Source organism: Candoia aspera, chromosome 6 (genome assembly GCF_035149785.1).
Source record: "Candoia aspera isolate rCanAsp1 chromosome 6, rCanAsp1.hap2, whole genome shotgun sequence".
Lineage (NCBI taxonomy): Eukaryota > Metazoa > Chordata > Lepidosauria > Squamata > Boidae > Candoia > Candoia aspera.
Window position 1 is genome coordinate 77,434,588 of NC_086158.1, and position 12,363 is coordinate 77,446,950.

Here is a 12,363-nt window from a genome sequence, read left to right on the forward strand (position 1 = left end):
GGCTGCTGGCAATGTGCCTTTTCGTTTCGGGTGTTGTTGTTTCGACCAAGGTGCTATAGGTTACATGTTGTAGTGGGGGTTTTAATCCTTGTACACAGCCAGGTGTCACTGCTGTGAGATGATTGCTGAATTGTCTGATTGTGTTTGTCTGCCATGATGAGTCAACTCATGTCAAGAAAAGGATGGGAGATATGTTGATTGAAACAGGAAAAACGTTAATTGCATGATTTCCTATGACACTTCAAATTTTCATAATTTCTCATATTTACACCTTGTGAGCCTTTTTATGTACATTATCTAAAAGTAAATTAGAAAACCTGTGACTTTTTGAGGGTGATTAACCATGCATACTTTAACAACACTTATCTACTGAGAGATTTAATGGGACTTACTTCTGAGTAGGAAAATCACCTATGTGAGCAGTTGTATAATTGCAGAGAAGAAGTCACAGGGACCATTCAGTTTCCAAGAATATATTTATGTGACACCATTAAAAAAATCTATATTAAACTGACCTAGACATAGATATTTTATCATATATAAAGCTGCCAAAATGCTAGCAATAACCCCAAATTCTAAGTTACGTCCTGTGGTTGCAACTTTGTTTTTAGTGCAATTATTTCTATTTGCCATAGGAAGTATTAGCCCTAAACCAAGCACTTGGTCTACTTTCTGTTTTTAAATAATCAATAATTATCTTTTTGTCCTGGAGTGGTAATGTACAGCAGCAGGGCTTTGAAAGGAAACAAGGAATTTATTTTAAAGTCAGTCATATAGCAGGGATTGCCAATATTGTGTAAAATGACCTTATCATGAAAACTGCTACCTGTTGGGAGAAATAAATCACTGTGACTAACTGATGCACCTTCTGTAAGAACTTAAGAAAAAAGAAGAATCAGCTGAGTTTTTCATTTGTTTAAAAGGCTTAGCTGATGATTGCTACCTGGTAACTCCAAAAAATAGTACAATTCTTACCCATTGTCATTCTCCCCTCCTTCACAACTGTTTGCACTGCTAATTAATGGCTCAGGGCCAGATCCATTCTCTCTCCCCTTGTGCCTAAAACCTAGGGAACTCCCCTTCCATCTGCTCAGATTCTTGGAGAAAGGAGCAGTCACTTTCTCCTTTCTCCATTCAGGGCCTTCCAATAGCATTTTCTCTGCCATGCAATACTTGCGAAGCCTTCTTCATTTACATCACAGTTGCCTCTTGAATGAGTCCCCTGCAGAAGCACCATTTGATTTGATAGGATGAACAATGAGCAAATACAGTTCAAGAGGAGAATGTTGCTGGGTTAGCTTGTTCTGTTTATGACGAGAATTTCCTTGTACTACTTTCAACCATTTTCTTCTTATGATAAAGTGAACATTTACAACTTTTCTCTTTAACTAAATAGATCTCCAACTAATTGCTGCCACGTTGTGAATGCTGTGCAATGGCCCCGTTTTCATATTTAATATTGGGCAAGCCCTGAAGAAGCTAATTGTTTAAATTAACAGAGAATGTTCACAATGAAGTATATGAGGCAATAAAAGGCTTATGCAGACAATTAAACATCAGAGTGAAGTTCAGAAATCAGATCTGCTGAAGCAGCTTTCTCCAACATATGGCTCTGAGATATAGTGAACTATATCTCATAAGATGGGACTGGTAATCAAGCACAGCTACTGTAGAGAGCAACAGATTGGGTGGCACTAAAGCTTCTAAGTGCAAGCAATAGAAAAAAGAAACCATCTGCGAAAAATATCATTGAAAAGTTCACAAACCTAAATTTTAGGATTTTGGACACTATGAGAGAGATCATGCATGTACAAACAAATGGTAATAAATCTAACAATTGCAATAATAATATATACTACTACCACTATTACTAATATAATAAAAGCACAAACAAATTTGTACATGACAGCTTTGGGGTTCCAATTTTGTGAATGTACTGGTTACTTTTTTGAGTATGAAAGTATCAGGGGATAGAATAGAATACATTTGATGCAATGTAATACATTTGATAGAAGTTAGAATGGAGAAAAACAGAGAAATATAATTATTTGGTCCAAGAAAAGTGCTTAATATTATAGGACCAAGGCCTTAAATACTGATGTGAACAGATAGAAGCAAGTGAAAGATAGAAGACATAATAGCCTGGTCATGACTATGAACTTCAAATATAATGTAAGTGTAAAATAATGTTGCTGAAGTCTTAGACATATTCAAAGGACAAGGACTGTACAGTGATGTCACAGGATCCTGTACAACATGAATGTATTAGTGACCTGAAACAAGTGTTTTATCTTTTGAGCCACCTGGGTAAAATTGCATTCTTGAAAGCTTCATGACACAAATAAACATACATTTTAAATCTAATTTAAATGTTCATGTTTTTATAGTAGAATGTCCCAGAACTTGTGAAATTTGGTATGTATTAATTTAAGGGAAAGGGCTGACATACTAGTTTTGGACACAGATTAACCTCCCCGTACTGTAGTAACAAGTGGCCAGAATTGTCCATGAATGCTAATAGATCCCTGTAAATTCATCACATGCAGTATATTAGGCTGATTAGATTAGGGATTTGTTGTTGTTTATTCATTTAGTCGCTTCCGACTCTTTGTGACTTCATGGACCAGCCCACGCCAGAGCTTCCTGTCGGTCATCAACACCCCCAGCTCCCCCAGGGACAAGTCCGTCACCTCTAGAATATCATCCATCCATCTTGCCCTTGGTCGGCCCCTCTTCCTTTTACCCTCCACTCTCCCTAGCATCAGCATCTTCTCCAGGGTGTCCTGTCTTCTCATTATGTGGCCAAAGTATTTCAGTTTTGCCTTTAATATCATTCCCTCAAGTGAGCAGTCTGGCTTTGTTTCCTGGACGATGGACTGGTTTGATCTTCTTGCAGTCCAAGGCACCCAGAATTTTCCTCCAACACCACAGTTCCAAAGCATCTATCTTCCTTCTCTCAGCCCTCCTTATGGTCCAGCTCTCGCAGCCATATGTTACTACGGGGAACACCATTGCTTTAACTATGCGGACCTTTGTTGTCAGTGTGATGTCTCTGCTCTTGACTATTTTATTGAGATTTGTCATTGCTCTTCTCCCAAGGATTAAGCGTCTTCTGATTTCCTGACTGCAGTCAGCATCTGCAGTAATCTTCACACCTAGGAATACAAAGTCTTTCACTGCTTCTACATTTTCTCCCTCTATTTGCTAGTTATCAATCAAGCTGGTTGCCATAATCTTGGTTTTTTTCAGGTCTAGCTGCAAGCCAGCTTTTGCACTTTCTTCTTTCACCTTCATCATAAGGCTCCTCAGTTCCTCTTCGCTTTCAGCCATCAAAGTGGTATCATCTGCATATCTGAGATTGTTAATGTTTCTTCCAGAGATTTTAACAGCAGCCTTGGATTCCTCAAGCCCAGCATGTCACATGATGTGTTCTGCATACAGGTTGAATAGGTAGGGTGAGAGTATACAGCCCTGCCGTACTCCTTTCCCAATCTTAAACCAGTCCGTTGTTCCGTGGTCTGTTCTCACTGTTGCTACTTGGTTGTTATACAGATTTCTCAGGAGGCATACAAGATGACTTGGTATCCCCATACCACTAAGAACTTGCCACAATTTGTTATGGTCCACACAGTCAAAGGCTTTAGAATAGTCAATAAAACAGAAATATACGTTTTTCTGAAACTCCCTGGCTTTTTCCATTATCCAGAGGATATTGGCAATTTGGTCCCTAGTTCCTCCGCCCTTTCTAAACCCAACTTGTACATCTGGCAATTCTCGCTCCATGAATTGCTGAAGTCCACCTTGCAGGATCTTGAGCATTACCTTACTGGCATGTGAAATGAGTACCACTGTTCGATAGTTTGAACATTCTTTAGTGTTTCCCCTTTTTGGTATGGGGATATAAGTTGATTTTTTCCAATCTGATGGCCATTCTTGTGTTTTCCAAATTTGCTGGCATATAGCATGCATTACCTTGACAGCATCATCTTGCAAGATTTTGAACAGTTCAGCTGGGATGCCGTCGTCTCCTGCTGCCTTGTTATTAGCAATGCTTATTAAGGCCCACTCAACCTCACTCTTCAGGATGTCTGGCTCTAGTTCACTGACCATACCGTCAAAGCTATCCCCGATATTGTTATCCTTCCTATACAGGTCTTCCGTATATTCTTGCCACCTTTTCTTGATCTCTTCTTCTGATAGGTCCTTGCCATCTTTGTTTTAGATCATACCCATTTTTGCCAGGAATTTACCTCCAATGTTTCTAATTTTCTGGAAGAGGTCTCTTGTCCTTCCTATTCTATTGTCTTCTTTCACTTCTGCAGATTGCTTGTTTAAAAATAATTCCTTATCTCTTCTGGCTAACCTCTGGAATTTTGCATTTAATTGGGCATATCTCCCCCTATCACTGTTGCCTTTTGCTTTCCTTCTTTCTTGGGCTACTTCTAGTGTCCCAGCAGACAGCCATTTTGCCTTCTTGGTTTTCTCTTTCTTTGGGATGTATTTTGTTGCCGCCTCCTGAACAATGTTGCAAACTTCTGTCCATAGCTCTTCCGGACCCTATCTACTAAGTCCAGTCCCTTAAATCGATTCTTCACCTCCACTGCATATTCCTTAGGAATATTAGTGAGCTCATATCTAGCTGATCTGTGGGTGTTCCCTAATCTCTTTAGTCTGATCCTAAATTGTGCAAGAAGTTTGTGATCTGAACTACAGTCAGCTCCAGGTCTTGTTTTTACTGACTGTATAGATATCTGCCGCCTTTGGCTGCAAAGGATGTAGTCAATCTGATTTCGGTGTTGTCCATCTGGTGAAGTCCATGTATAAAGCTGTCTCTTAGGTTGTTGGAAGAGAGTGTTTGTTATGCAGAGTGAGTTGTCTTGGCAAAATTCTATCAGCCTACCTCCTGCTTCGTTTTGTTCTCCCAGGCCATGCTTACCTGTAATTCCAGGTGTCATTTGACTGCCCACCTTAGCATTCCAGTCTCCTGTGATGAAAATAACGTCTCTTTTAGGCGTGTTGCCCAGTAGGTGCTGCTGATCCTCATAGAACTGCTCTACTTCAGCTTCTTCAGCATTTGTGGTTGGGGCGTATATTTGGATCACTGTGATGTTAGATGGCTTGCCCTGAATTTGAATTGAGATCATTCCGTCGTTTTTCGGATTGTATCCAAGCACTGCTTTGGCCACTTTATTATTAATTATGAAGGCTACTCCATTTCTTCTGTGGTCCTCTTGTCCACAGTAGTAGATCTGATGGTCATTTGATGTGAAGTGGCCCATTCCAGTCCATTTCAATTCATTGACGCCCGAAGTGTCTATCTTTAATCTTGACATCTCACCAATAACCACATCCAATTTGCCCTGGCTCATAGATCTTCCATTCCAGGTTCCAATGGTGTGTTGATCCTTAGAACATCGGCTTCGCCATTCACCACCAGCACCGTCGGCTGCTAGCCGTCCTTTCAGCTTTGAGCTAGCTGCGTCATCATGTCTGGGGCTAGTTGAACTCATCCTCTGTTCCTCCCCAGTAGCAGTTTGACTATCTTCCGACCTGGGGGTCTCATCTTCCAATGGTATACCGACATATCTCTGGTTGTGCTGATCCATTTAGTTTTCACGGCAAGAATACTGGGGTGGGTTGCCATTACCTTCCCCAGGGATTGCATTTAGTCTGACCTCTTTGTCATGACCTTCCCGTCTTGGGTGGCCCTTCACAGTTTAGCTCATGGCATCATTGAGGTGCTCAAGCTCCAGCACCATGACAAGGTAACGATCCTTTGCTGAAGAATCTCTTTCTTACTTGAGCTGAAATTCCTTCTTGGGTACAGAGGCATCTGTGATGAACAAGTCTTCTGGTGTCCCAGACAGTGAGATTGCCCAAAGCTCCAATATTCCAGGATTGAAAAATTGTTGAACATGGAACATGAACATGAAGTCATGAAAGGATGCAGCCTAAAAAAATTGTGTGCCTAAAAAAATCATAGAGTACAAGACAGAATGAATTTTCAACTGAATGAGCAGAGACTAGAAATCCCATGAACTGTCCATTTTTAGATTAAATTCACTCTGATGTAAAGTAAAACAGAAATCTAACTGTGAAAAAAGTAGAGGTTTCTTAGGAAAAGGATGAGGAAGGGTAAACAGAGGGCCATAGTTAAGCTTTCTAGCCCAGAACCTTAACCACTAGACCAAACTGGCTGTTGGCCGCTACATTATAGATGCAGCATACATTTATAGCTACATTATAAATGTTCCATAAATTTGTAACTACATTTCATGTTATATTTGGGGACAATCAGCTGCTACAGTTTAAATGTAGAATACAGTAAATTCAGTGATTAAGAATAGTAATAATTAATAATATTGGGAATGATTTAACTTCTGACATGGCAGGGTACGATGAAGAAAATTGCTGCATGACAGCCACATGATAAAATAAATGAATTTCTAAGAGCTGTGAGGAGTCATAGACTCTAGGACATAAGACCTAATATACAATTGTTGCAGAATGGAAGAGCATGTCAAGGATTTTATGATTCTGGAGCCATATTGAGGCACATCCTTTGTGTGACATTACACAGGCAATTGCCCTTATTGTTTTTGCATCACTGAATGTCCTAAACAGGATCAGTAAAATCTCAGAACAATGTATCTAAACTTTATTAAAAAATGGGGAAGCACGAGCTTAATGTCCAGTGCCTCTAACACTTTCCCTTCATTTAGTTCACACATAAACACACACTTAAGCTGCATTCTTATACCCCACTATCTTAACAGGGAGTCCAACTGAATTCAGTGAGACCTATTTTTGAATAGACAAACCTAAGATTGCACTGTTAGTAATTTCCTGAAAAACGTTACCTATACATCACATTATATGTCTAGTTTCTCATCAAGAGACAAAATGAGCTGAAACAGTACCTCCTTCTCAATCAAGATAGACATCTCCTTTGAGTTAAGTTTAATCCCCATGTTGCCTTCTTCATGAGAAATCTTATTCTATGGACTGGGATCTCCTTAACTCAACATTCAGTGCAATACTCCCCAACATTATTTTCTTATATTTTTCTGTAACATAACTGTCTGAAGAATTCAGACAAGAAATCAATACTATCAAGAGACAGATGGATACATTTAGATTTTTTTCCCCAGCGATATCTTTATTTACTATAAAGATGACACATTATTAAAAAATGAATGAGAAAGCTTAGCATCTAAGGTGTACATTAGCCTTGTACATGAGCCAATAAAATCTCAGATGATACTGTCAGGAAAAAAAAAATGCTTTTAGCAAAATAGTGGTGGTTATAACATGGCTTCTATTTAAGATTCAGTCTGAAAGTTCCTTTATTATCTGAAGATTGAGAAGAAATAACCTGGCTGATAAAGGAATGTGAGTGCTATAAATGGGGCATTTTTCACTCCAAATGTCATAGTTCAAAAATATTGACATTTGTAGCTTGGATGCACTCATTTTTTCTAGCACAATCTAACACAGAGATCAAAATTCACAGAGGGAGATGGACAACCTATTATATAATTAAAATATTTTTTCATTGATCACATGATAAAAAAAAATCAGTATCATAATTCCTTGGGTTGTAAAAGAATGTAGTGAGATAGATAGATAGATAGATAGATAGATAGATAGATAGATAGATAGATAGATAGAGATATATAAGTGTCCAAAGTAAAAAGCTTATAGAGACAAACATTTACTCCCATGAGCTTTGTTCAGCCTCTGCTTAACAAAGAGGAAGATCAGATAGAGCATCTTTACTGGCTTCCTAAAAGGCACTTCCAAAGTGAAACACATTGAAAGCCAACCATAGAGTCAAAATAATGCTTAAAGTACAAACCATGTATCAAGATAAGAAATTCAGTACTGTACTGGCAATTTAAGTTCAGAGGGTGGAAGAACAAAATATCATCAGGTCCAGGGAAAGTCAGCGTTCCAAAAAGTCAAACCATATTTAGAATGACTACACAAACTCAGACTACCACCCAAATGAAAGGTAGATGCTTTTATACTGGAGTTTCCTGGCTTCCACAAAAATACAGATCAGGTGATGCTGCTGTTCTGTGAATGAACTGTACCTTTAATTAGCACACTAAGACTTGCTTGGCCAAGCTAGTCTCTTCCTTGTTTTCTCCACAAAGGCACAGGTGTCCTCTTTCCTTTGCAGAAGCTTAGTGATAAGGAGCCTCCTGCTCTGTCCCCAATTAGTATTGCCCATGTTTGCCTTAACTAGGCACCTGATCCCTGCTAGACACTTACAATGTAGCTAATCCTCACTAATATGTAACTTTCCCTTGCTGATGCCTAAACTATGGAACTAGTTCCTGCCTTGTTTTCCCATAAGCAATATAAGCAAAAAAGAGGAGGGGGGAGTAGAGGAAGGTTGAAAGGCTATAAAATTTGCTCAAAAAAGCAGCTCTTTGTAGGTAGTTTCACCATGGCTGATGTCTCGCACTGTTCCCTGCACCCACCACTGGTGATTGGGAAAGGAACTCTCTTCTGTAAATATACAGAATTAATCAATAATGCTTTGCTAATTGCATTTATTCTGGTTTCTGTCACCCACTCCTTCTTCGGAATTTGAATCATGGCCACCTCAGCCAGATAATCAGAAGTAATTGTAAAAGCTGGGCTAGACTCCCAAGCAGACTGTAACTCATTAGTCCAGATATAGTTTTTCAAGCAACCTGCTCCTGTTTCTCATATGTGGACTCATTGGAGAATGCACTAGCAACCTGGTGCCTTCCAGCTATTTTGTACCCCAGCCAATATAAGGTCTGGAGATATTGCTGTTGGACTAGATATATAGAGTCGTTGTGTACAAGATGGGCAGCAGAGAAATTTGATCAATAAATACATTAATAAATACCGCCTACTGATTTGAAGACACTGTGTCAGATCTTCACATAAGAAACATGTTTAGTAGTAGACTCCCCTGTTAAATGTGGGATTGGTCTTGTGCTTATTATAAAAAGAATCTCATGTAGCTTCACGTGTGCACAGAGATGCAACCATTTTGCAATTTGGGTAATGCCCATTTTTCTAATTTGTTTACCCACTTATTAAGCTTAATATATAAAGACATGAGACTTGGATTCCTAAATTAACTAGCACAACTACCATCACATAATAAACTACAATATAAAGAAGAATGGACTGACATGTTAGCAGACATCAGTAGTAATTAATTCTTAAGAAAACTCTATTACATTCCCAGATTGTAAATACTGGTGGCTTTATTGACCAATGACTTTATTGACCAGTGACTATTCACTTTCATGTACTTTTGGGAAATGTAACTTAACTTCTACTTACTACATCCTACATAAAGTATAAACATTATATATGAGTTGATAAAAGCAATGGAATTAGCAGGTGAAAACTTTGTCATGGCTAAGCAAGTACCATCCTTCCTCTTCCACTTTCATTTCACCGTTACGTCCAGCCCATAAAATCATGGTCAAAATAAAATATCATCTGAAATCAACTTCAAAATTGCATAAAGATGTGTGGGAACAACACCATGGATTCATATGCTATTTTAAAAAAATATATATCTGACCTCAAATTTGATTGCTTTCATCATTTGTCCAAAGGAATTACTGCAAAATGCAGGGTAAGTCCAAGACAAGAATACTTTAATGAGGACTGCATGAATGTTTGAGAGAACTATATTGTTTATTCTAAAGATGGGAAAGAATAACAAAAATGTTTGAAGAAGTTGGAAGGGGAATTCAGGCATCAGGTCGATGTTCAATGAGGAAAATATCGCTGACAGATGGCTGCCTAGCATCTACTTGAATGAATTCAGTGATTGGGAGACCACCATGTCTCTAGATAACTGACTTCACTCTTTTAGGGATTTTTTTCCTTTCACATTCATTTGGAATCAGCCTTTCTGTAACTTAAACTGCTTATTCTGTGTCCTACACTCTAGAATGAGGGAGAGACCTTGACTTTCTTCTGCAGGACACTTGATTTTAAATGGAATTTACAGTTACAGCTGAATCTCTTCTGTTTTATTTATCACTTTAGGTTTAACACATACTAGCTATCTTGTTTTTAGATTATATTTTACTTCATAGTCTGTAATATTTTAGTTTTACACTTGCACAGGTAATTAATGCACCATTATAGCAGTGTATGTTACAGTTTTATGTGTTATTTCATCTTTGTTATGCTAGTATTTTATTTCATCTATATGATTTTACTTTGGTGCTGTATTTTAATTTTTGTTGGTCATTGACCAAATAAACTATTATATATAAACTATTATTTTTTATAATATAATAATAATGTGCTGTTAAATATAATTACTGTGGTGTTGCCCTGTGCTTTTCATTTTGTTAAAACACCGTGTTATCTGGAATACAGAACGGTCTCTGACTCTTCTCCACATTTTTTTTTCTGTGGTATGTCTGATAAAGAGAGCTTTCCCATGGAAAACTGAAAATGAGCACATTTAAGGCTGAAAATTGGCACAGGAAGACAGCTGGCCTGATCCATAAAGAGCTGTGATAAAATCCTGACTCTCCTGGCTCTTCAGCCCATCAACCTGAGGGCCAGAGTTATCCTTATACTCTGTACTTCCTGCTGGCAAACTATGTTCAGCACAGGCATTACTCATGCGATGAAGTGAAATATGTAGTAAAATAAGGGGAGACTACTGGAAAGAATTTCCCTCAGGCAACCATGCAAGACAGATACAGTATTTAGAACTGAAATTATGCATGAATAAGGATAAGTCGGTGAAGCTTCTTTGGGACTTAAACATTCTTTTAAAAATTATTCCTAACTTCCTTTGCCAACATCAGCTCATTCTGAGCTTTATCTTTCTTGACACCATCTCTACCTTTCTACGCTTTCTGTACTACACCACACTTGTTCTTAGCCAAAAGGTTGAGAAGCAATCTGTATGTATGCTACCTTGGTGGTACGTCACTTTTGACTCCTCTTATATATGTCTTTATAGAGATCTTCAGCCACATTGGCTTTTGCTGCTGTTCTTTTCTTCATTGACATTGTTTGCAATTCTGCTCTTTAGTAGGCCCTTTCCCACTCCTTCTACTTCATTCCTTCCTTGCTTGAACCTAACTAGAGTTTGGACATGTCCCAGCAACCTCTTTGTCCTGTTGGGTCTTCATCTTGTCTTCAACTCATACTTTAGAGAGTATTTCACAAATGGGCATTACAGTTGTTTCACACATCATACATAAGCAAATACATATAGCTCACCAATGGATAAGCAATCAGTTGTGTACTAACTTGACACACTTTTGCAAATGCGTTTGGCCCATTCATAAATTTGTATTTAAAATGTTTGGAATGTATACTTAAACATTCAGTAAGCGAAGTACCCTTTAAACTTACCAAGATTCAGATAAGCAAATTGCACGGCAACACATGAAAGCAGAAACATTTCTATTGGAATAGGAGATTAGACATGTTGTGGAGAGAAAGTTGGAGCTTTATAATAACAGAAGTTGAAATGTTAGTTCAGTTCATACAAGTACCTGATCCCTAAATGAAGAGAATAAAACTGGATTTCTGTGGACTTAAACTGCAATATCGGTATTACCACTTCAGTCAAGTGTTTCTTTCCATCTAGGGGGGATTTTAAAAGGTTCACCTGTTCAATTTTGTAGCTCACGGATCCATGAACCAAGAAATTGTTCTTTAATTATGTAATGTAATGCATTATAAATTTGAACAAGTTATTCCTGTAAAGTCTGTGTATATGAATGAAATGGAATGAAGATTACAAAACCTTAACAGAAAAAGCAGCTTTCCTTGGGTATTTTTGTCCTTCTCAAAATGCATCTGGCTCTTGTTTAAAAGCATCACTGAGCAGAGATTATATGAACAGAGAAGGGAAAAAAAGTGCAATTCTTACCCTTATTCTCACAGTCACAGTAGCAAGGCCTGGAGGCATTGCTCCTCCAATATCGAAGGCTTCCACTAAAAAAGTGAATGTTGCTTCTGTGCCAGAAAATGACTCAAAATCCAAGGGCTTTAAAAGTGACAGTTCTCCTGTAAACTTGTTCAGTGCAAAAAACTGGAGTGGTTCCTGTGTTCGTATTCCATAGGTAATATTGGAACCGAGGTCAATATCTTTAGCCTTGAGGAAATGAAGAACAGGGATTTAGGGTTTATGAATTTCATTGCTAAAAAATGATATCCCCAAACATTTTTGCATCGTTGATTTCATGTCTATGTATTATACACACACACACACACATATACACACAGGTGTACACACACAAAAAACCACCTCTCCAAAAATTATCTCCCTCAAACCCATGTATTTATCTGAGGGCATCAAACCTACATATCAAGAGTCAGGGA

At 38.2% G+C, this 12,363-nt stretch overlaps 1 protein-coding gene across 1 annotated transcript in view; it reads right to left on the reverse strand.

Annotated features, from left to right (window-relative positions):
* Positions 1-12,363, reverse strand: part of PCDH15 (protocadherin related 15) — a 357,851-nt gene that overhangs the window by 132,797 nt on the left and 212,691 nt on the right. The window contains exon 19 of the mRNA XM_063307469.1: positions 11,912-12,136. Coding sequence (XP_063163539.1) covers positions 11,912-12,136 — 225 coding nt within the window. The remainder of the gene's footprint in view (positions 1-11,911; positions 12,137-12,363) is intronic.